The following is a 25,795-nucleotide window of genomic DNA, read 5'->3' on the forward strand; positions in this document are numbered from 1 at the left end:
ACCAGGTTCAAAAGTTCAGGCTCATCATTAGTAGCCATTTCCTGTAGTGCTTCCTGAGGGGCCCCTCCAGAGTTCAGTTGCCAGTTGCAACTATTATGTGACCCTACTCTGAACCTCAGAATAGTTACACATATGCCACAAAGGTCCTGAATTACAGCTAAGGGAGACAAGCAGGAGCCAGGCTGGAAGTTCAAATCCATTAATCAGCCCCTAATTCATTATTGTCAGTTGGAGCAGGGCAGGTGTTGTAACTAATTTTGCAACAATGAAAGCACTTAGCAAGTGCAAAAGATCACTAATCAGGAAGCACTAAGGAAGCAGGTGCCAGCTAAAAAAATATTCTGTGACACATTAATCAGCCCCAAATTAATTCAGGTCACTTGAGGCAGGGAAGGTGTGCTTGCGTTGCCACAATAATGTACACTGACTGGACAACCAGAGGGTGCTGTGATGAAACAGAGGGTGGCATGGGTGGGCCAGAGGGTGGCATGAGTAGTCAGAGAGTGGCAGTGGTGACAGAGAGTGGCAGTGATGAAGAAGAGTGTCCCAAACAGGCTGGACACGTAGAAACAACAAGTTCGCGAAACTTGCGACCCGACAGGTAAGTTCGCAATTTGCGACATTGTACAAAACCCTCGCGAACTGGCAGAAACCCGCGCAAACATACAAAAAAAAAAATCCGCAAATTCGCGAGAATTCGCGGATTTTGCGGATTGCGAGTTCGCAAATCCGCAAAATTCGCGAACGCGAGATTCGCAAAATTCGCCCATGCTTAATACAGACATCGAGACCGGCACACCGGAGCCGAATCAGGCCAATGCCCGTCAGGTGACAGGATACGTCCCAAACCGTGCTCCGCCGCGCAGGCAGTAGATGGTGGCGTCATGGCAGAGTCCCCCTCGAGCAGTAATTAAGCACGCCAAGGGCACTTGGAAAGAGACAAGCCCACACGCTCTGCTAGTCCGTAGGCAGTGTAGGCTCCGCGTCAGTAACCCCTAGACTCAGGGAGCAATCCAGGGTAATACTGCTGCCACCCAGTATCGTGAAAGCACTCACCAGTTCTTATGTCTCCCCACCTCCTTCCCCCCCATATTTCTCTTACTCAGAACTTGTCAGGCCAGTGCACACAGCGGAGAACAAAGAAGAGGACAGGAAATAAGAAGAAAGTGATCAGATTTCACCCAAAGGAATGGTGACAATTAATTGAGCAGTGTTTTTATTTTCTCTGTTGAAGCGAGAATGCCACTTGGGTTGGGTGATTTACATTTGAATACAGATATCTGATCCTTAAAGCTGCAATTTCAGGCGCTTTATTCTTAGGACATATGTTAATACAGTGTGCTACTGCTAGCTCACAAACTATCCACCAGGTCTCCCTTACCCTGTCTTTCCTACAATCAGAAAACAGGCTGGCTGGGCACGGAGTTTCACATAAAATATTGGTACAAAAATGTACATCGAAGTGCTAAAGAAATGGCTGCTTTCTTTCGGCACTATTAATCTACTGTACGCTGGGTAGCTTGAGTTTGCCATTTTTTACGTCTCACCATTTCTGAAAGTTTAACATATACTATTCTTTTGGCATCATATTTAGCTGAAAAGGAGTAATACCTACTAAATTGTTCAGAACAGAGGGCCCTAAAATAGTTCTTGCTCGGATCCCAAAAAAAGCTATAAGATGGCGCTGAATGCCAACATTAAAAACTGGGCATACAACATTCATAGGTGCTTGCTGCCTGCCCGCAACAACCAATGCTGCCAGGGATCCACAGCACACACTGTGGTTGACTGCAGGCTCTTCGGTTTGAGGGCAGCTCTGTGGTGTGCTGCAACATGCACAGACTCAACCGGAGGCGTGGTGAGCCCCCTGCTGTAGCAGCTATAGCCGGGATCCATTGGGTCCACTAAAATGTTAATTATTAATGATGGACCTTTTCTATACACAGACAAAAGCTAATAATATTATACAACATGGTTGAGCAAGGTGAGCCGAAGCTGCCGAATGAGGCACGTTATAGTGGAGGATCTGGTCGGAAGAACAATCAATAACAAGGAAAGGCACGGACAGCGGGAGGGGGGGCGGGAAAGACACGGACAGCGGGAGGGGAGGGCGGGAAAGACACGGACAGCGGGGGGCGGGGAAACAAAAGAAACAAAAGAGAGAAAACAAAGTAAGAGGACAAAGTAAAAGTGCTAACGAACCTATCCCGTGATGCTTATGGTGCAGGCAAGAAGAAGTGCGTCCCGATAAGTGTTCAAGAAAAAGTCTGTTTCAAGCCGTAATCCCAATATATTATCAAGAGCCACCCTCTTTATGTTACGTGCCGTGTCATGTGTAAGAAAATAAATACTTCTGAAATGTACTCACTGCGCCACTGTCTTATAAACTTTTCTGGATCTACAAAAAACGATACATGTGTTTAATAAGTACCATCCCAACTGACAATTGCGTCTCCCGAGACATCGAACAAGAAAGAAAATCTTACCAGCTCCTTGTTTGTTAATGGCGTCAGCCAACCGTTAGTTTAGAAGATAATCTCTAGTTATAATCGGGGAGTCAATAGAACGTGGACGTATGCTAATCACATCTCTTCGTGCCCGCTAAAACCCGGTATATTAGATTTATCAAGAGAGTTGAGAAAATAAGTACATAGAAACCTCCATGAGTCATGTTTCCTACTGCACTATAACAACAAGGAAGGGCACGGACAGCGGGAGGGGGGGGGGCGGGAAAGCACACGGACAGCGAGAAGGGGGGCGTGGAGGCACACGGACAGCGGGAGAGGGGGGCGTGGAGGCACACGACAGCCGGAGGGGGGGGGGCGGAATCAAAAGAACTCACCTGGAACTGGACTTCCTCCGGCGGCGGCGGTCGGCCGCGGAATGAGCTGGATGCCGAGACAAAAAAAAAAAAAACAACTCCGCCCACCGCCGCATGACTACACAGAGGGTACGCCCAGGGAATAAATCGCGGGAACGCCCACGAATCTGGTCCGTGAATGACGGACAGATCTCTGTTCCAATGGCTCGCCTCCATTTATGGAGCTAGCCAATGGAACAGAGGGCGGATTCACGTCCCCCATACTGCAAAACTAAAGATTTCTCCTGGGGGCGGAGCTAGGAGCTCCGTGCCCCAGGCGAAACCTAAAAACGGGGACAGGTCATAGACATAGAAGTAGGACTACGGTTTGCAGTAACCATTGACATATTTGACAGCTGTTATAGACACAGAAAAAGTACTATGACTGCTCCCTCCACAGACCGAGATGAAGCATTACAGACAACAAATCTGAGGTCTTTTATTGGCATCCCTCTCCTTTACGCAGCAGCATTAGTACTTTTTATTACATTTACACTTTTAACTCCTTCCATGCTGATGACGGCTGGGAGCCGTCATGGCACACAGTGCTTGTGTGCTGATGACGGCTCCCCGCCGTCATGACCGCACCTGCGATCGGAATGTGCCGTACAGGCGCAGAATCGCGGCCACGCCCAAGGGTTTAAGGACTATAGCATATATTTGCCAAAAAAGAGAGCATGCACGTGCATCCTCAACCGGAACAAGGAAAAACAGGAACATTTCTGTGTTTAACCCGGACACTGTTTGAAAACAGTGACATTTGAGTCACATGAAGAAAAGTGTTGGGACACGGGGACACTTCTCCAAAAACGGGGACCGTCCTGGGAAAACAGGGACGTCTGGTTACCCTAGCCATTAGTCAGTGGTTGCTGTCGTTCACCTTTTTCTTCCACCCATTTCTGCATGCATTAAGGGTCAATGTATCAGCCTACCTCAGACATTGGCTGATTCCAGTACAAGTTACAGTATGCTTCTTTTTCACAAGGAACACACACAAACACAAAGTAGTTCCCTTCAGTGCCAGAGATTACTATGGTGGTGTGTTTTTTCAGTAAGTAGCAATGTAGCAACAACTATGACAAATTAAACAGTAATTGCCAGAAGGCTGGCGGCCTACGACAGACCTATTTTTTTTTTTTTAATGGAACGCTTGTTAACACATCCTATTTTTGTGCGGTATTTCAGGTAATTACGCCCAGTGTTAAGTAGTCACTCGTTTTCTTGTTTTTTTAAATGAATTTTACTGTAACTTTTTCATCGCCTAGCCAGTGTTTTTATTATTAGCTGGATTCCTGATCCAACAGCCTTAAATAATTTCATGTTTTCAACAGTTTTACAAAATAGCCCAAAATGCCTCCACAGCAGGGCCGAGTAAATTCTAAACCTTTCCCACCTCCCTGACGCGTGGACAATGACACCACCGTCCGTGCCCGTGACGGCAACACGCGATCACAACAAAGGCTGTCAAACGTATGACGTGGCAAACGAGCATCTTCGCTCAGAGGCCGGTGAGAGTCTGCCGGCAGCCCCGGGCTCGCTGCCTCTTCACCTGCTTCCTATCAGCGGAGGCTCGTGTTCACAAGGCTCTGCCCTGAACTCAAACAATATGCAGCCACCACAGCATACCACAACATCACTGGAAAGAAACCAAAGGTGCAGGGTGTGTGCGCCCCGCCCACCACGGCCCGGCGGCTCCACCTGACAGGCGCGCGCCCCTCTGGCGCTGCACTTACAGGTGTACGGAGCACTGTGCGCGTGCAGCGCCTCACAGGGACCAGCTCGCGAGCCTCGCCGCCGGGCCATGGGGGACACCGAGCGAATCGTGCAGGTGAGAGTGAGACCCGGATAGATGCGCAGCAGCACCACGTCACGAACAGAGCAGCTTACTCTCCAGTCTCTCCCCTGTGCTTTGATTTCTTATGGGGAGGGTCCTTGTGGGTTTTAACATTAGACTGTCACTAGCCTTTTGAAACTGTTCTGTGGTCACGGACTGCAGTCTCCGTTGCTGTCTGAGATGCGCAGCGGCTGTGGGATGGTTTAGCGACTTAAGAATGTACTGCGATTCTGAAAGCTTTGTGTCATTAGCGGTCGCAGGCTCGCATCGCGTCTTTTCCCTTTAAGACTCTCATTGAAAGAAAGCATGCAACACACATTTTATACAATTTACACATAAAAGCCATCAAGGGTGGCTCAACTTTTCAACTTTGTACGTTACAGGAAAAAAGCGACTTGGTAAGTGGAAACTCTTTTTATTAGGAACGCTACGAAATAAATGGCAGAATTGGTACTTTAGGTTTTATTAGCAGGACGAACTCAGTTTTCTTTTGCTTGCATATAACCTAGTTTGCTCGCAGGTGTTCAGGAATGAGAGTGCCACAACTGGTTCCACTGGATGAATGGTGAACTGGAATGTCCACTGGGAGGGGAGGGGAGACGGCGCGAGCTCTTAAGCACCTCTGAGCTGTGAGATGCACCCACCGGTGCCTGGTTACAGGGAAGGGATTCCTCTGAGATCTCCAGATTGCATCGGATTTTATTGTATGGGCGTCTATTTGGCGTTCACTATTGTTTCTTTCCCTGGAATAGGTCCCGTTTTGCAGACATTTGCATCAACCGATCACACTTGCCAGTGAATGCCTCGCTTTAGAACTCAGTTGACATGCTGTTTTGAACTGATAAGTGGAAGCAAATGTTAGTGCAAATGGTATCAGCAGCAGTGAATTTATTTCCTCCGCTCCAAACATTATTTGTATTTGTTTTACTGAATCTTGTAACTTCCTAGCACTGCACTTGCCATTTTCACCTATTATCTAATTAAAAGCGACTGCTCGCAGGACCAAGCCCCACCCCACGCGGACCCAAACTCAGGAGTGAACATTCCAATGAGGCAAGGCTTCATGAGCGAGTGCCACTGGAGAGGTCGGGTCCCTCCTAGAAATTCTAAAGGGAAAGGTTACAGTAGGTTGTGATTGTAAAACATGCAATGCTTTATGCTGTTTATTGATTACCCGTGTTATGAGTGGCAGCGATTCATCGCACCCAAGGGGCCAGGGCGATTTTGTGAAAATGTGCTTGCTGCTAGTGTATTTTTTACATACGTTTATTAAAAGTCATGCATTCAGAAGTAACCATGTTTATCTCTGGACCTTAGATAGTGGTTTGTCAATGCCTATATGAATGTTGTGCATCTCAATTTTTTTTTATTGCTTGCAGCTTATATCTGTGCTTAATATTACATCACCATGTGTACACTGTTGAGAATAGCATACAATTAGCAAATTGGCCATTTCTGAACAATGTAAGCCACAAGAACGGCATATGCCTCCATTCTGCAACTGAAGAGCCCTTGGAGCTTTTGTTAAATGGGTAACAATACCTCAACAGCCACCTCACGTTCTACACTCCTACACGCAAACTCCGCTCCGCTAGCCTCGCCCTCGCCACCGTCCCACGGATCTGCAGAACCACCGCCGGGGGAAGGTCATTCTCCTATCTAGCGGCCAAGACATGGGACTCTCTCTCCGCACACCAACGTCTGACCCAGTACCACCTCACATTCAGGAAATACCTCGAGACCTGGCTTTTCGAGCAGTAGCAGCACCCCCCCCTCCCTTCAGCGCCTTGAGACCCTCACGGGTGAGCAGCGCGCTCTACAAGTGTATTGATTGATAGATTGATTGAAGATAAGTCACTAGTATATCGCAAGGTGTCTTAGAGAAGATGTCGCAGCCTTGGGGACAGAGTTGACCTAACAGCTAGGGCGGTCAACCTCGAATCTGGGGAACTGGGTTGGGAGTCTCGGCAATCACGCTGAAAACATCCTGTGATTCCGGGCAAATCACTTAATATACCCGTGCCTAAGAAAAAGAAATTAAAAAAAATGCGTCCTCTTGTAAAGCAACTGGTGCTATGTAAAGCGCTCTGATACATTCTGGTCAAGTTCGCGCTATATCAAACTCTGTAAAATAAAAAAGTAAAAAGCCCTGTGAGGGATCGCAGATTCAGCTTAACAACAAGGAGCTCCAGGCGATTTGGCAGGAGATTGCTAGGACGTGTACTGAGAGGGGGGCTGCTATGAGAAAAGGTCTGAATATAAGAAAGCACTGGGAGGCCTTCCACCACCGGTCCAAGATCAAAGCTTGGACATACTGTGGTGTTCCAGTGAACTTCCATGTTATAGTGAAATTGATAAAATCCAAGGTGATTAAGTGTGTGTAACTATGAAGATCATTTTTTGTTTTATTTGGGCATATGGTGGGGATGCCTAAAATTTGAGGTCGAGGGTGAACACTGAGGTTGAACAAAAAGGTGATTAAGTGTGTGTAACTATGAAGATCATTTTTTGTTCTATTTGGGCATATGGTGGGGATGCCTAAAATGTGAGGTCGAGGGTGAACACTGAGGTTGAACAAAGGGTGGGCTTTTTCAGTAGGCACAGTCAGTGCCTAATTAGTGCTTTGGTTGCAAGTAGTGGGCATTGGAAAACACAGATGCCAACCTCTGGCATCTTTTTTCACCATTAGACTTTGTGATCCACCATGAACAGGTCCACGCTGTCATTCGCAACCTTACACCATCGTTATTTGGTACCTCTTCAGTCCATGCGTGGAAAAGTTAAAAATACTCCTTGTGGCTTCTGCTTTGGGCTTTTTGTTTTGTTCACTTGTTCTCACCCTAGTCTGCAGGTACCTATTGATGCTGATTGGTGTTCGCCTCACCAGCATTTCTTCGACCTTCCGGTAGTAGAGTGGTCTGGTCACAGTCTCAGTGGCAGCCGGCATGGCTCTTGGATGGTGGGACAGGCACGGGGGTGGGGCCCGCAGGATGGGTCACACGGGGGGGGGGGGGGGGGGGGAATAAAAATAAACTTACCTTGCCACCGGGTCCCGTCTCTCTGCTCCTGCTCTCTCCTGCTGCCGACTCCAGGAACAGATAGCAGGCTGCCAGGCTCCCTTCCCCTAAGCCAATCACAATGTTGCAAGACAGCATTGTGATTGGTCTGAGCACCGTGATACGGCGCTCAGCCAGGGGCTGAAGTGGTGGGCCTGTCCTCCATGCAGGCTGCAGTGCAGCCTGCATGGAGAACGGGGTAAGTGTGCATTACTGGTTTGGGCGGCAAGAGAGGGCGGACCAAACAGTCATTGCGCACTCAGGAGTGGGTAAACCACTCCTCCCCTGCTCCGAGAGCAGAGCAACCCCGCCCACCCGCCAGCACAGCAGCAGCACACAAAGCATAACATAATAACAACTCTAAGTCAAAAAGCCGGATTTGCCCCTTAATAGGACGGACAAGTATGATATCTGCCCTACAGACCAGGCACGTAGAATTAGATGAAGCAGAGTCGTACTAACTGAAGTAGGAACTGAGCTGTATATGGCCATGAATGTGCAAGCTAGGGAATGAGGAGGTCTTAGAGGCTTATTCAAAAATCTGCGCCCAGGTCGCAGCTGACCTTAGACGACCAGGTAAAGCGAAGGACCCTGTTGGGATGGGCTGGTTTGACCAAAACTGTTCTTTGGCCAACCAAAGGCTGATGGCCGCCCTGAAATGCAAGCCAGTAGATAGGGCTATTGTAGCCTCACTTAGGAAAGCCTATAAAAATGCACTGGAAGTCAGAAGGCAGGAAATAAGGGAAGCAGCCTGGGAAGAATTAACCTCTATAGATGTTCTCAGGAACAGCTCTAAGTTTTGGGCTGTTGCAAATAAACCCTTTTTTCATGACCCTTGTAACAATCAATTGGACTGTGGTATCCAGGAACAGGTGTGGTGTTCTCATTTTAAGGCAGTCTACGAAGAGGAAAACCTAGGGAATGAGATTATATCTACCCCTAATATGGTTCCCTATACTTTAGTGGTTACTGAGATAGAGGTAGCAGACGCCATCAGGAAGATGACAAGTACCAAGGCCCCGGGCCCTGATGGCGTCTCAGCAGACCTCTTTAAATCTGACATCAAGACATGGTCTAGAGTTTTAACTAATGTTTTTAATAGGGTAAGTAAATCAGGGATCACGGGTACCTGGTCTGAATCTGTGATTGTGCCCATTTTCAAGAAAGGTAATAGAGGGGATCCTAGCTGTTACCGCCCGATCTCTCTTATTGATTCCGCTGTGAAAGTATTAGATCGGGTGGTTTTAGGTAAACTTACAGATTGGTTGGTTAAAACAAACATGCTTTCAGGCCTACAATTTGGATTTAGGAAAGGCCGCTGTACTATAGACCAAAGCCTTAACCTTCAATTATTAATTGGGAAATACACAATTGTCAATAAGGGCACAATATATCTAGCCTTCCTGGACCTTTCCTCGGCCTTCCACCTGGTGAATAGGTCCAAATTATGGAGGCTCCTTCTTAAACTTGGCATTGAAAAAAATATTGTGTGCTTCCTTGCTGACCTGCATAAGGACCTTTCGGCCACAGTCAGATATGACCGTCTGGGTAACTGTACGGGTAGGATTGGGATTACTAACGGGGTCAGGCAGGGCTGTATTTTAGCCCCCCTACTCTTTACCCTGTATACTAATGACCTAGGTACTGTTTTAACTAAGGCGTGCAAGGACATTCCGAGGGCAAGCAAGCATATTATTCCGGCACTACTCTATGCGGACAATGCCGCTCTTATAGCACGCACAGCTGTAGGGTTGCAAAGTCTTTTAAATTCATTTGCTGGTTTTATGAAGGCGCTCGAGTGTGAATTTTTCAAAATCGCATATAATGATCGTGGGCAGTAAACCGAAAAGAATTATGACTTTGCACTGCGAAGGGAATGTCTTATCTAGGGTTTCAAGATTTCCATACTCAGGGGTTATTTTTGATGACAAGTCCACATGGTTGCCCCAACTGGCTGCAAAACGTAATGTTTTCGCTAGGTCCATCTTGGCTGTTTTGGGTTTTACTCGCAAATTGGGGGTGAAGCCGTTGGAAGCTGTGCTAAAGATATATGATGCTAAATGTATTTCACTACTGTGGAACAGTAAAGGTTTTGGATCCTACGTCTGCCCAGCCCGGATCTCAGCAACAGGGAAAACAGAACAGGGTGGCTGGACAGGAGAATTACCTGCACAATTTTTAGTCACGCAGTCAGAATGTACCACGTGGCCACAGGGTTTAAATCCCAAAATGAATTTATTTTCTTTACCTGAGATTATCAAAGTTTCAAAACACACAAGCATGAACAACAAGCATTGGAAATGCAATAGGTCTCGCACCATTAGAGTTAGTGCTTTTAGAATTGTTTATGGGTTTTTTTTGTAAATGTTTAGCATTTTTGTTTCCTGTAGCCAATGCTAAAGAATTACAAATAAAAAAAGCCATAAATATTTCTAAAAGCTCTAACTGAAATGGTCTGAGAGCTATTGCACTGTGTGAGGGTGAGGTGTTGAGGGTGAGTGAGGGTGAGCGTGAGGGTGAGTGAGGTGTTGAGGGTGAGTGAGGGTGAGGTGTTGAGGGTGAGTGAGGGTGAGGGGGAGTAGTTGAGGCTGAGTGAGGGTGAGTGAGAGTGAGTGTGAGTGAGGTGTTGAGGGTGAAAGTTTGAGGGTGAGGATGTTTTTTTTTTTTAAATTGCGAAAATAATTGCTTTGTTATTTACAATGCCAATAGTTTTATGTTTCGTAAATCTGACACATATTGTAACACAAAATGTGTTGTAGCACTGAGTGGTGTGAGGGTGAGTGGTGTGAGGGTGAGTGGTGTGAGGGTGAGTGGTGTGAGGGTGAGTGGTGTGAGGGTGAGGGGTGTGAGGGTGAGGGGTGTGAGGGTGAGGGGGGTGAGTGTGAGGGGGGTGAGGGGGGTGAGGGTGAGGGGTGTTAGGGGTGTGAGGGTGAGGGTGAGTGTGAGGGGGGTGAGTGTGAGGGGGAGGGGGGTGAGGGTGAGGGGGGTGAGGGGTGTGAGGGTGAGGGGGGGTGCGGGTGAGGGGGTGAGTGTGAGGGGGGTGAGGGTGAGTGGGGTGAGAGTTAAGGGTGTTGAGGATGAGGGGGGTTAGTATGAGGGAGTTGAGGGTGAGGGGGGTGAGGGTGAGGGTGGAGGGAGGGTGAGGGAGGGTGAGGGAGGGAGGGTGAGTGGTGTGAGGGTGAAGGGTGTGAGGGTGAGGGGGGTGAGTGTGAGGGGGGTGAGGGTGAGGGGGGTGAGGGTGAGGGGTGTGAGGGGTGTCAGGGTGAGGGTGAGGGTGAGGGGGGTGAGGGTGAGGGGGAGTGGGGTGAGGGTGAGGGGGGTGAGGGGTGTGAGGGTGAGGGGTGTGAGGGTGAGGGGGGTGCGGGTGAGGGGGGGAGGGTGAGGGTGAGTGTGAGGGGGGTGAGGGTGAGTGGGGTGAGGGTTAAGGGTGTTGAGGATGAGGGGGGTTAGTATGAGGGAGTTGAGGGTGAGGGGGGTGAGGGTGAGGGGAGGGGAGGGAGGGTGAGGGAGGGTGAGTGGTGTGAGGGTGAGGGGTGTGAGGGTGAGGGGTGTGAGGATGAGGGGGGTGAGGGTGAGGGGTCTGAGGGGTGTCAGAGGGGGGTGAGGGTGAGGGTGAGGGGGGTGAGGGTGAGGGGGGTGAGGGGTGTGAGGGTGAGGGGTGTGAGGGTGAGGGGGGTGCGGGTGAGGGGGTGGAGGGTGAGGGTGAGGGTGAGGGTGAGTGGGGTGAGTGTTAAGGGGGTTGAGGATGAGGGGGGTTAGTATGAGGGAGTTGAGGGTGAGCGGGGTGAGGGTGAGGTTGAGGGGAGGGGAGGGAGGGTGAGGGAGGGTGAGGGGGTGAGGGAGTGTAAGGGAGAGTGAGGGTGAGGCTGAGCGGGTGTGAGAGGGTCAGTGAGGGGGTGTGTGAGAGGGTGAGTGAGGGGGTGTGTGAGGTGGTGTGTGAGAGCGTGAGTGAGGGGGTGTGTGAGGGGTGTGTGAGAGGGTGTGTGAGAGGGTGAGGGTGTGTTAGGGTGAATGAGGGAGTGTGAGGGGGTGAGGGTGGGGTGTTGAGGGAGTGAGTGTGAGGGTGTGAGGGGTGATGTTGAGGGGGTGAGGGTGAGGGGGTGAGTGTTAGGGGGTGACTGTTAGGCGGGTGTGAGTGTTAGGGGGTGTGAGCGTTAGGGGGTGTTATTTTTAGGGTGTGTGAGGGTGAGGGTGAGTGAGGGTGTGTGACTTTTCGGGTGTGTGCCGGTGTGTGAGGGTGAGGGTGTGTGAGGGTGAGTGTGAGTTATTTGGAGTGAGTGTGAGTGAGGGGGTGTGAGGGTGTTGTTGTGAGTGTGAGGTGAGTGAGCGTGTGTGAGTGTGATGGGGTGTAAGGGTGAGGGGGTGCAAGTGTGTGTAAGTGTGAGGATGAGTGATGTTGTTTGCGTCTGAGAGTGTGTGAAGTGTCGTGAGTTTGAGAGTGTTGTGATGAGTTTTAGGGGAGCGTGTGTGTGTGAGGGTAAGGTGTTTGAGGATGAGGGGGTGTGTGTGTGAGGGTGAGTGAGGGTGTGTGAGGTGTTGTTAATCAGAGGGTGTTTGACGGTGTGTGAGGGTGAGGGTGTGTGAGGGTGAGTTTGAGTCATTGGGAGTGAGTGTGAGTGAGGGGGTGTGAGGGTGTTGTTGTGAGTGTGAGGGGTGTGAGCGTGTGTGAGTGTAATGGGGTGTGAGGGTGAGGGGGTGTGAGTGTGTATGAGGATGAGGATGAGTGATGTTGTTTGCGTCTGAGAGTGTGTGTGGTGTAGTGAGTTTGAGAGTGTTGTGATGAGTTGTAGTGGAGCGTGTGTGTGTGAGTGTAAGGTGTTTGAGTTTGAGGGGGTGTGTGTGAGGGTGAGTGAGGGGGTGTGACGTTTATGGTGTGTGACGGTGTGTGAGTGTGAGTGTGTGTGAGGGTTATTGAGGGTGTGAGAGGTGTTGTTAGGCACAGGGCGTGTGAGGGTGTGTGAGCGTGAGGGTGTGTGAGTCTGAGTGTGAGTTATTGTGAGTGAGTGTGAGTGAGGGGGTGTGAGGGTGATGGGGTGTGAGGGTGAGGGGGTGTGAGTGTGTGAGTGTGAGGGTGAGCGAGGGAGTGTGAGTGTGAGTGAGTTGTTGCGGCTGAGAGTTAGAGTGTGTGTGGGTAATGGTGTGAGGGTTATTGTGCGTGTGTGAGGGTGAGGGGATGAGGCTAAGGCTGTGTGAGGCGGAGGGGTGTTGATGGTGATAGAGTGTGAGGGGTGTGAGTGGGTGCGGCTGTCCGGTGTAGTGAGTGTGAGCTTGTTGTGAGGGGTGTTATTTTTTGAGGGGAGTGAGGGTGTGTGAGGGTGTGTGAGGGTGTGTGAGTGTGAGTGGGTGTGAGTGTGTGTGAGTGTGAGTAAGTGGGTGTGAGGCTGAAGGTGTGTGATGGTGTATGAGGGAGATGTTGTGTTAGGGTTATTGAGGGTGTGTGAAGGAGTGTGATAGTTTTGGTGTGTGAGGGTGATGTTATGAGTGTGTGTATGTTAATATTAATTAAGTAATATGTGTTGTGTTTTACAAAAGGTGTTAGATGTTCCCTTTGTATTTCTTCTGTCTTATGTGTATATTTGTATGTAATGTAACTGTGTATGTTTTGTACTAACTGTGTGGTGTTATGTGTTTAACGTGTTTGTGGAGTCCCTTTTTTTTTTTTTTTTTTTTTAAATGGCCGACGCAATGCGTCACTTCGACGTTGGCTATGTTTAGCGGTCTAGTTTATTTGTGTTGTGATTGGCTAAAAATAAACGTCAAAAAAAGTAAACAATCGGAGCGCGACGTTTTTGACGTAGCGTTCCGATTTGCTTACGTCAACGGTGGAATTCCCCAGAGATCGAGAATATTGGTGCGCGGAAGGCGTGTTCTTGTTCCTGTGGTGTTGCTGCGTCGTTTGACAGGTAAGAATGTATTCCAAAGATTGTTATTATGTAATGTAATGTAGTATATATACTATGTTTAAGTTAAAGACTTGAGAAATGTATTTTTTTCGATCGTAATATTTGTAAATGTTTGTAATGTAACGGAAAGTTTTGTTTTTTATTGTTGATATGTAATGCATATGTTTTGTTAAACTGTAATGTAATGTATTTTTTGCTGTTTTTTGTTATTTGACGTACAAAAGCTGTGATTCGAACTTTGAAGTGCTAATTATTTTTTAATATATTGATGTAAGTTGTGTTTGCATTATTTTTTCTTGTGATGCTGAAGTAGCCGGATTATATGTTATTGACGTACTTGATGTATGAAAGGAAACTTTGTGTATTTGCTGACTTTATTATTCCTAGCAATGTATGAAGTGGATGTACAGTGATGTAATGATATTTTTTTTTGCTTTTTGTGAAAAAATATTTCTATTTTCGTAATATGTTTCTTATATTAGAAGTAATTACGTGTGAATAACTGCTATTGTTCTATGCGTACGGCTTTTTGTGTAACTGTTGACCATTGTCTTTAATCCGTCCCATTCTCCGGATGAATAGTGCTTGTTTATTGCCCCAAGAAAAAGTTGGCTGTTTCAGAATAGTTGTATTTTCGTAATATGTTTCTTATATTAGATGTAATTCCGTGTGAATAACTGCTATTCTATGCGTACGGGTTTTTGTGTAACAGTTGACCATTGTCTTTAATCCGTCCCATTCTCCGGATGAATAGTGCTTGTTTATTGCCCCAAGAAAAAGTTGGCTGTTTCACTTTTGTCTTTGTACATCCTCGTCCTCGCTTCCTGGCACATATTTGTATTTGTTTTGTTGGTGTAATATTGTTGTAATATTGTACGATTTTCTTTTGCTTTTTGGCCCGAAGCCTGATTAACATCCTTGCATGCTGTAGGTCACTTTTGGGAAGTATATTTTGTGTATAACGTATCTGATGCACTACTCCGTAGACCCCCTTTTTTTCCGTCCTAAAAGTTGTTTATTTGTATAAAAAAGGCATAACATTCACAAATTTGCAGAGTGGGTGAATGATGCGGAGTGGGTGAATGATGCAGAGTGGGTGAATGAAGCAGAGTGGGTGAATGAAGCAGAGTGGGTGACTGAAGCAGAGTGGGTGACTGAAGCAGAGTGGGTGACTGAAGCAGAGTGGGTGACTGAAGCAGAGTGGGTGACTGCCGTTTGTGGATGTGTGTTGCAATAGGTCTTGCATTTGGAAAGTCTGTGCTATTGGTATTGTAAAGGACAGCTTTTTTATTTATGTGCTTGTTTTGAAAATAGCGAATTAATGTTTGTTATTTCCAATGGCAATAGTTTTATCTTTTGCCAATGTGATACCAATTGTAACATAATATGTGTTGTGAGTGAGGGTGAGGGGTTGAGGGTGAGTTGTTGTGGGTGAGTGAGGGTGATGTGTTGAGGGTGAGTGAGGGTGAGGTGTTGAGGGTGAGTGAGGGTGAGGCGTTGAGGGGGAGGGGTGGAGGGTGAGGTGTTGAGGGTGTGTGAGGGTGAGGTGTTGAGGGTGACTGAGGGTGAGGGTGAGTGAGGCTGAGTGCGGTTGCGTTTTTGAGGGTGAGTGTGGGTGACTGAGGGTGAGGCGTTGAGGGTGAGGTTGAGTGAAGGTGAGGGTACGGTTGTAGAATGAGAAATATGGTGGCTGATTTGTCTGGCAATACATAAATGTAGAGACAGATGTGGCGAAATGGTATGAGCTTATGTATGGTGCTGAATGGGACAGAGGCTTGATGCAATATTTTCCCTTAAAGTGGTGTCGTTATTTTAATTAGTAAAATCGTGAGCATTGCTGAGGATGAGCCCCTTGAATGTGTCTGTGGGTAGTTTTAAATGCTAGAATTGTTGTTGCTGTGTGTGTACGTATTGTAAATACAGAACTTTGCTGCAGATGCGTCCCTTAATGTGTGTGTATGAGAAATATGGTGGTTATTTAAAAGAAGGCAACATCGGAAATGTTTCACTGAAGGCAACATAGGAGGGTGAGGTGTTGAGTGAGTGAGGGTGAGGAGTTGAGAGTGAGTGAGGGTGAGGGTAGGTGAGGGGTTGAGGGTGAGGGTGATTGAGGGTGAGCATTGCTGAGGATGCGGCCATTGAATGTGTCTGTGGGTAGTTTTAAATGATGGAATTGTTGTTGGTGTGTGTGTACGTCTTGTAAAAACAGAACTTTGCTGCGGAGGCGTCCCTTAATGTGTGTGTGTCTACTTGTAAATACTGTAATTGTTGTTCTGTGTGTGTGTGTACAGGTTGTAGAATGATAAATATGGTGGCTGATTTGTTTGCCAATACATAAATGTAGAGACAGGTGTGGCGAAATGTTATGAGCTGATGTATGTTGCTGAATGGGTCAGAGGCTGGATGCAATATTTGCCATCAAAGTTGTGTTGTTATTTTTACTATGAAAATTGTGAGCATTGCTGAGGATGCGGCCCTTGAATGTGTCTGTGGGTAATTTGAAATGCTGGGATTGTTGTTGGTGTGTGTGTGTACGGCATGGTATGTAAACTATAGGAGTTTTGTTAAAAAAACATAACGTTTCCAGACGCCATTTTCTCCCTTACTGTAATTCGACTTGAACTGTCTGCTCCAAGTTACCCTTCAAAATGGCATGAGGGGTTGAGGGTGAGTGAGGGTGAGGGTGAGTGAGGGTGAGGCTGAGGTGTTGAGTGTGAGTGAGGGTGAGTGAGGGGTTGAGTGTTAGTGAGGGTGAGGTATTGAGGGTGAGTGAGGGTAAGGGTGATTGAGGGGTTGAGAGTTAGTGAGGGTGAGGGGTTGAGGGTTAGTGATGGTGAGGTGTTGAGGGTGAGGTTGAGGGTGAGGTTGAGGGTGAGTGGTTGAGGGTGAGTGGTTGAGGGTGAGGGGTTGAGGGTGAGGGGTTGAGGGTGAGGTGTTGAGGGTGAGTGAGGGTGAGATGTTGATGGTGAGTGAAGGTGAGGTGTTGAGTGAGGGTGAGGGAGTGAGGGTGAGGCTAGGTGAGGGGTTGAGGGTGAGTGAGGGTGAGTCTAGGTGAGGGGTTGAGGGTGAGTGAGGGTGAGTGGTTGAGGGTGAGTGGTTGAGGGTGAGTGGTTGAGGGTGAGTGGTTGAGGGTGAGGTGTTGAGGGTGAGGTGTTGAGGGTGAGGTGTTGAGGGTGAGTGAGGGTGAGATGTTGATGGTGAGTGAGGGTGAGGGGTTGAGGGTGAATGAGGGTAGGTGAGAGGTTGAGGGTGAGGGTGATTGAGGGTGAGCATGCCTCCATTAATGTGTGTGTGGCAACGTTAAAATACAGTGGGCGAATTAGAAGATGGTAGATAATTTTGTTTGGCAATACATAAATGTAGAGACAGGTGTGGCGAAATGTTATGAGCTGATGTATTTGCCATCAAAGTTGTGTTGTTATTTTTACTATAAAAATCGTGAGCATTGCTGAGGATGCGGCCCTTGAATGTGTCTGTGGGTAATTTTAAATGCTGGGATTGTTGTTGTTGTGTGTACGGCATGGTATGTAAACTATAGGAGTTTTGTTATAAAAACATAACGTTTCCAGACGCCATTTTCTCCCTTACTGTAATTCGACTTGAACTGTCTGCTCCAAGTTACCCTTCAAAATGGCATGAGCGGTTGAGGGTGAGTGAGGGTGAGGGTGAGTGAGGGTGAGGCTGAGGTGTTGAGTGTGAGTGAGGGTGAGAGTGAGGGTGAGTGAGGGGTTGAGTGTTAGTGAGGGTGAGGTATTGAGGGCGAGTGAGAGTAAGGGTGATTGAGGGGTTGAGAGTTAGTGAGGGTGAGGGGTTGAGGGTTAGTGATGGTGAGGTGTTGAGGGTGAGGGTGAGGGTGAGGGTGAGGGTGAGGGTGAGTGGTTGAGGGTGAGTGGTTGAGGGTGAGGGGTTGAGGGTGAGGTGTTGAGGGTGAGTGAGGGTGAGATGTTGATGGTGAGTGAAGGTGAGGTGTTGAGTGAGGGTGAGGGGTTGAGGGTGAGTGAGGGTGAGGCTAGGTGAGGGGTTGAGGGTGAGTGAGGGTGAGTCTAGGTGAGGGGTTGAGGGTGAGTGAGGGTGAGGGGTTGAGGGTGAGTGAGGGTGAGGGTAGGTGAGGGGTTGAGGGTGAGGGTGATTGAGGGTGAGCATGCCTCCATTAATGTGTGTGTGGCAACGTTAAAATACAGTGGGCGAATTAGAAAGATGGTAGATAATTTTGTTTGGCAATACATAAATGTAGAGACAGGTGTGGCGAAATGTTATGAGCTGATGTATTTGCCATCAAAGTTGTGTTGTTATTTTTACTATAAAAATCGTGAGCATTGCTGAGGATGCGGCCCTTGAATGTGTCTGTGGGTAATTTTAAATGCTGGGATTGTTGTTGTTGTGTGTGTACGGCATGGTATGTAAACTATAGGAGTTTTGTTATAAAAACATAACGTTTCCAGACGCCATTTTCGCCCTTACTGTAATTCGACTTGAACTGTCTGCTCCAAGTTACCCTTCAAAATGGCATGAGGGGTTGAGGGTGAGTGAGGGTGAGGGTGAGTGAGGGTGAGGCTGCTGCGGATGCGTCCCTTAATGTGTGTGTATGAGAAATATGGTGGTTATCCAAAAGAAGGCAACATCGGAAATGTTTCACTGAAGGCAACATAGGAAATCTTTAGTCTGTACAAGCGTCGACGTAGAATAGCCCGATTTTACATACCACGCTGTAGAGGGAAGTTGTGAAATAGTAGGCATGGTTATGTAAAGGAAATAAGTTTTGTTAAAAAAACATCACGTTTCTAGTGTTAGTATTTTCTTTCAGTGGGATTTTTTTTTTTTTTGGGTTTGTTGTTGTTCTCGAGCTAACACCCGGCTCGCATCCTGCTGTTCTAAATTAGCACAGCCCCAAAGGAACTTCACAAGTGATTACAATCTTGACGACGGCGCTTAAAGTACTCTAGCATCCTGTAGTTTTGTTGATGAAAGCCTTGGAGTCTGTGGCCTGGCTGTGTGTTCATGTAAATGGTATTAAAGAATGGTCCCAGCAGGTCCGGCGTATTGTTGGGGGTTAGGGCGGGTTGCGAGGACTGTTTAGTCACGTGGATGTGCTAGAGGCTCTGTGATGTCACGCTGTGTCGGAGGAGGGAAATAGTAGGCCCGTTGAATTGGACTGACTCTGTGTGTTTCATTTCGTTTATAAACATGTCAAAATATTAAATATTTTTAGGTGCAATGCTATAGATACAAGCGCTATTTTTTGCGTAGCACGCTGTAGAGGGAGGGGTGGGAATAGTAGGTCTGCTGATTGGGGAATGTACACGGCGATGTAGCTTGTAATGCGTCTGTCATTATTTCTTTTTGTCGACGATTTCAGTTTCAAGTCTTTCGTTTTTGTGTTCTGAAAGCCTGGCTGTGTGCAGGGACAGAGAGGGGAGGTGCTGGCGTCTGGGGAGGGGGAGTTGAATTGCGAGCCTGGCTGTGTTCGGGAACAGAGGGGGGAGGTGCTGGCGTTTGTGGGTTGTAATATTAACTGTTTTTTAGATGCAATGCTATACATACTATCGCTATTTGTTGCGTAGCACGCTGTAGAGGGAGGGGTGGGAATAGTAGGTCTGCTGATTGGGGAATGTACAAGGCGATGTAGCTTGTAATGCATCTGTCATTATTTCTTTTTGTCGACGATTTCAGTTTCAAGTCTTTCGTTTATTGTGTTCTGAGAGCCTGGCTGTGTGCAGGGACAGAGAGGGGAGGTGCTGGCGTCTGGGGAGGGGGAGTTGAATTGCGAGCCTGGCTGTGTACGGGAACAGAGGGGGGAGGTTCTGGCGTTTGTGGGTTGTGGAAGAGATGTCGAAGGCTGTAGAAAAGTTTGTTAACAAATAAGTATGTTTCATTGTCCCAAAAAATAGATTTGGGCAAGTTAGAGTTGAAGACGAAAGTCATTTCTGCTGGGCAATAGGTCTTGTTAATGGTAAGACTTTCGTGTGCCAGACAGTTTCACGGAAGACAAGCAGTGCTAGAGTGGTGGTAGAGAAAGTGGGGAGGGGGCGGATCCGGAGGTGCGTCGTGAGGGGGAGTGGAATTGCGAGCCTGGCTGTGTCCGGGAAGAAAGAGGGGAGGTGCTGGCGTTTTGTGGGTTGGGGAACAGATGTCGAAGGCTGTAGAAGAAATGCGACACGGCAGGCAGGGGAGGGGCGGAGCGGGTGTGTGGGAGGGATGCGCCTGAAGTGAAAAACACGCAAGGCAGGCGAATGCAGGCGGGCATTTATTTCCAAAACGTTCTTTATGCAACATAACTTTTGTAACTAGATAAAAAAAAAATTAAACCAAAATTTGATTTCCGGGTCCAATTTTTTCGTAAATGGTATGTGTCTTTGTTAGCAGCGGGGAGAGGTGCGACACGGCAGGCAGGGGAGGAGAGTAGGAGGAGGAGGGGAGAGGAGAGTAGGAGGAGGAGGAGGGGGGAGGAGAGTAGGGGAGGCAAGGCCGTGCAATCAATAAGTGAGGAGGCGGAGCTGGGGGAGGCTGTAACAGAGAGAGCAGGCAATGCAGGCAGCTGGGGCCATGTGCACGCGCTTTGAAGCTCATTGCGCATGCGCATTGACCTTACATTTCTCGTGCACTGCAAGGAATCGCCACGATTCCTTGCAAGTTGGTTAAAGAGTGGATAAGCCCTCATAGTCTTGCAAGCTCGATGCGCATGCGCATCGACAGGCGAGACCTAAACTGTTACGACAGTGGATTCATGTGTACAATATCTACAAATATACAAGTTTACAAATGTACACTACTTACAACAATAAATCAAGCAAAACAAATAAGCATGACACACCAAAAAACAATGGAAAGAATTCAGTGAACACAATAAGTTGCAATTATCTACAGTGCAAAATTAGTGCATGAAGCAAATGTGCGACCAGTCCATAGGACTATGAACCCAAGGGACAGGCGGAGTAGATGGAATAAAGTGCCTGCCTGTCTACCAAAGCCTGTGGTTGAATGTTTTTTGGGTTGCATAACTAGGATCCAAAATAATGAGTTGAGTTCTATCCTAGAGGCACCCTTTGAGATTGCCACAGGGTGGGAGTGTCGACGCGTTTCGAACCTGGATGTTATAGGTTCTCTTCAGGACAGGGACTGGGAACAGTGAGTCTGCACGGGGGCATTGGAATTGCCGTGGTGTCGGTAAATCTCAAATGGACAGTAGATTCTGGAGTTCACACTGTGGTAAACCGAAGATGTAATGCCCGCCAAGCGGTGCACAATCAGGAATGAGGGGGGCTCACATTTTGCAGCACGTGGGTTACAAGCTGTATTCACAGCTGGCCGGTAGAGAAATTTATTTTATCACAAAGACGAATTCAAGCCGGCAGGCGGTTATTTAATTAATTAATTAATTAAACCGGGACTCGTTTGTAAAGATACGCTCCGTCAGTCAGTTCGGCAAAACGCTCATTCTGCTAACAGAATGAGCGTTTTGCTCATGTTAGCAGAATGAGCGTTTTGCCGAACTGACTGACGGAGCGTATCTTTACAAACGAGTCCCGGTTTAATTAATTAAATAACCGCCTGCCGGCTTGAATTCGTCTTTGTGATAAAATAAATTTCTCTACCGGCCAGCTGTGAATACAGCTTGTAACCCACGTGCTGCAAAATGTGAGCCCCCCTCATTCCTGATTGTGCACCGCTTAGTGGGCATTACATCTTCGGTTTACCACAGTGTGAACTCCAGAATCTACTGTCCATTTGAGATTTACCGACACCACGGCAATTCCAATGCCCCCGTGCAGACTCACTGTTCCCAGTCCCTGTCCTGAAGAGAACCTATAACATCCAGGTTCGAAACGCGTCCCACACTCCCACCCTGTGGCAATCTCAAAGGGTGCCTCTAGGATAGAACTCAACTCATTATTTTGGATCCTAGTTGTGCAACCCAAAAAACATTCAACCACAGGCTTTGGTAGACAGGCAGGCACTTTATTCCATCTACTCCGCCTGTCCCTTGGGTTCATAGTCCTATGGACTGGTCGCACATTTGCTTCATGCACTAATTTTGCACTGTAGATAATTGCAACTTATTGTGTTCACTGAATTCTTTCCATTGTTTTTTGGTGTGTCATGCTTATTTGTTTTGCTTGATTTATTGTTGTAAGTAGTGTACATTTGTAAACTTGTGTATTTGTAGATATTGTACACATGAATCCACTGTCGTAACAGTTTTTTGTTCATGCTTGTGTGTTTTGAAACTTTGATAATCTCAGGTAAAGAAAATAAATTCATTTTGGGATTTAAACCCTGTGGCCACGTGGTACATTCTGACTGCGTGACTAAAAATTGTGCAGGTAATTCTCCTGTCCAGCCACCCTGTTCTGTTTTCCCAAATGTATTTCACTAGCCATGCACGGAGCTGAACTGTGGGGTTTTAAAAACGTAAAGGCCCTGCAGGTGGCTGAGGATAAGTTTCTGAAATCTATCTTCTCCGTACCCCAGTCAACCCCTGGTTATATTGCTCATTAAGAGTGTGGAGCAGGATATCTAGAAGATCGCATAGCCATAGCTCCGTTACTAAAATGGATCTCAATCTGGCTGAACCCTGAACTAGAGTTAAACCATGAGATTCTCAGGGACTGCTTAGCCCTTGAGCATGGTAATACCATCCCCTGGCTGAACTATGTTAAAAATCTAGCAGTTAAACTGGCTCGCCCGGAACTGTTTGAGCAGCCGAACAAATTGCTGAAGTGGGACGTGAAATGGGTGAAAGACACCCATAAGTTGATGGTAGGTCTGGACAGAGAAGATAAGGAGCTGTGTAAACCAACAGTAAGGGCTCACCAGCTGTTAATAACCTCAAGTGAAATAGAACCCTATCTAAGAATTGTTAACAATATCAATCATCGTTTTTTGTTTTTTTTTATTGACCAAGTTCAGATTGAACAAATTCCATCTCCTCCTTACAGAACGCCCAGGTTGGACTAAGGAGAAGGATTTGGAGATTTGTTCTTGTGATGGTTTTTCCATCATGGATACTGTGCACTTTATTTTCTTTTGTGAACACCTTCGCCCAATTCATAAAAAGGTTCATTATTCCTCTTATTATAGACAAGGGCTTTAGACAAGTTAAACCTGCCCTTCTGTATCTACAGCTGCTGTCTAATACCTGGGAGATTTTAAATATTGCAAATTTCTTGACAATAGCTATGAGACTTAAGAGGACAATCAAGTGGACCCAGCGCATATAGCGGAGCAACAAATGATTTTCTTTCGAGTGCTCTGTCTTCTTTTTAAAATTTGTACTTGTGTTTCAATGGTTTTATAATGTGACATTTGCAGACACTCTTCCTTACCTATCTCGTTAGTGTATATTTTTTTAAAAAACACGACAATGTACTGTATGGATTGCTAATTTGCACAAATCTTTTTTTTATTAATTGGTCTTGATTTTTGATGTTTAGTACACTTTTATGGTTTTTGCAATGAACCGAATAAAGTATTTCTGACTGATTGACTGACTAACTCTAAGTCATTATCGTTGTACGTTTCTACTTGACACTGCCTAAAAGCAGTGAGGCGACGCTCCTCCGCTATAGTGGAAGAGCCACCACCTCAAAGTCAACGATTGCCTAATGTCATGTAAACTGCCAAACAGGCACTATCGTATTTTTCTGTTGTATACAATTGTGGCCCAGTACCTCCTGTCTAACATTCATCCTGTTCCTTTTAGGTGTGTTCTGAATGGCTATAGGTTGATCTTCACTTGAAGGTATGAATCAGAATCTTGTGACAAGAAACACCACCTAGGGCTGTTTTATACATTGTGTGCCCTAGGGACACTATCGTATTACAGAAGGGGCTGCAGACGCTTGTGCGTTCCCTTCTGTACTACAGATCGCGCTGGCGCATATACAGTACCAGTGTTATCATGAGAAGGTGTTCCCACGTTGTCATAGGGGCGTGGCCCCATGCAAATGAGGGAATCACTTTGCTTCTGCGCCTGCGCTGTATTACCAATGCGGGTGCAAACATGCCTTTCAGTGTGCCTCCTAAAGGCAACCTTGAGGGGGGGGGGGGGGGGGGGGGGAATTATATGGGTCCTGTGGACCTCCCAGACATCCTCTTGCAGGCGGGTGCACCCACTCACTGCACTCGTCTGCAAGGGGATTTCTCTCCTCTCTTGAAAGATAAACTGCACTGTGAAACGCGGAGCGTCTTTGAAGCTGCTGCTCCGTATTTCACTTGAATCTGCCCTGAGGGCAGCACATTCTGCAAAATATGGCCCTTAATAAGGCCCCTGGAAGCCTGTCTCGTTCCCATCCATGCTAATGCCGGCATAGCGCAGCTATGATTGACAAATCATATGTATTTAATAATTTGTATTATTTATTGTGTAATAATTTCAGTACCTCTTTATGGAACAGCTAAGCTATTCCCTGTATGCGCGTGATTTTGAAGGTTTGAGTTAATGGCGCATTATTACACATACTAGACAAGAATGGGCTAGCAACCAGGAAGTTGGTAAGTAGTATTGTATTATGACTGAGGGAGAAGAGAGATGCAAGTGACGTGGTTCAGGAATGGAGTTTGCCTTTCTCATCATGTGCAAATGCAACATGTTCTATTTCATCTGGTGATCAAATGGCTGAAATGCAGTGATGTTTATACAGAGAGCACTTTGTGATGAATATCTGTTAAGATATCAGCTTGATACATGCACATGTCTGCTGGCAGGCAGCATGGCCTGCTTTTTAGAGCCAGATATTTTGTGTTCCGCTTCCTTCTCACATTAGGATTTATTGCATGCGTTTAGTCGTCAGCAAGTAAAAGAGGCCGATGCACCAATCCAAACAGGGTCATTGCTATCATTTTCCAAATTGGTAAAGGACAAAACATTTAGTTTGAATCTAAGAACAGGGAAATATGGCAACATAAACCTTGTTTATTTTTAGCTCAATAGAATGATTCAGATGCATATTTGTGGCATGCTCTTTTGTTTCTGGTTTTTCCTTGTGAAATGCATTGGGACATTTCATTTGTTTGAAAGCAAGGCAACGATTTTCTTCATCCTTGCTACTTACACGGCAAGGCTTTCATTTAACAAATCAGTGCATTCTGGGGAGTGTAGTTTTCAAATGGTTTGACCAATTAATTGATAGCATTGGTTTGGAAAGGTAAAGTCCACGAATGGATGCACAGAACTTACAAGAAAGTCGTAGAACTGCGCCCACAGGTCATTGATGTTGCCTGAATGCAGGTTTATTACTTTGCGATATTCCCCAAAAAGCGAAACTAAGTCGCAGGTTACCAGCAAGGCTTCTCAAAAACATTTATGAATTACTAGCAGCCCGTCCCGACGTTGTCCGGGTATGAATTGCTGCCGGCCAGTAGTATATTGTTTTGTAGGATTTCGTTTTGATAGCATTTCTTATCTGTGACAGGCCTGTGAAATGCTCCGATTCACAATGCACTTGTGATGCACTTAAGAGTGCGCGTTCAGTAGTGTGTGAACTCGAATTTCCCAACTTTATTTTTCCTTGCGCTATTATATCGCGCGAGCTCGACAACATGGCAAGAGCACAATTTACATTACAGAAGAACACATTCATTTGTGGTAGGCACGGGGAGACAAAGCGATTTGCCTGGAATCACAGGATGTTGGTTGAGCTGATGCCGAGATTCGAACGTAGCTCCCCAGCTCTAAAGTTCGCAATTCTAGAACTTGTGGCGGGAGGTGTGTCTAAAAGTGTATGTCGGTCCTGGCCATCAATGAGCGAGACCTGTGCATTTTTCAAATGGGTGGTGAAAACATATGAGTATGATGCTGAAGATGTGGGCCGCAGTGCCACCAATGTACTTACCGGGGGAAGGTAAACACCCATTATTCCGCAACTTTCTTTCCGCATACAATCACTCCTGTTGGACCTAGATTACCCAAGTCTACATAAGGTAGCTTGGCAAGTAGTGGCTACAGCTAACTCAAGGCGTTGGTTAAGTACTTACAAGTCTCACTCACAGTAACTCAGTGATGAACCACTAAAATGAAGACACAACACCACTGTTTGGAAAAATACCGTTACCTTTTATAAAAATAATATGTCTCTTTGGATTCAAATCATACAGGATACCACATCAATTTCTTTCAGGAGTAAACATTACACTTTTGCTTTGA

General features: G+C 46.8%; 1 protein-coding gene across 1 annotated transcript in view; it reads left to right on the plus strand.

Moving 5' to 3' along the window:
- The first annotated feature begins 4,551 nt into the window (after window positions 1–4,551).
- Window positions 4,552–25,795, plus strand: part of FAM177B (family with sequence similarity 177 member B) — a 108,574-nt gene continuing 87,330 nt past the window's right edge. The window contains exon 1 of the mRNA XM_086927947.1: window positions 4,552–4,688. Coding sequence (XP_086784073.1) covers window positions 4,662–4,688 — 27 coding nt within the window. The 5' untranslated portion in view covers window positions 4,552–4,661. The remainder of the gene's footprint in view (window positions 4,689–25,795) is intronic.

The sequence above is a fragment of the Lissotriton vulgaris genome, chromosome 6 (assembly GCF_964263255.1).
Source record: "Lissotriton vulgaris chromosome 6, aLisVul1.2, whole genome shotgun sequence".
NCBI classification, from domain to species: domain Eukaryota; kingdom Metazoa; phylum Chordata; class Amphibia; order Caudata; family Salamandridae; genus Lissotriton; species Lissotriton vulgaris.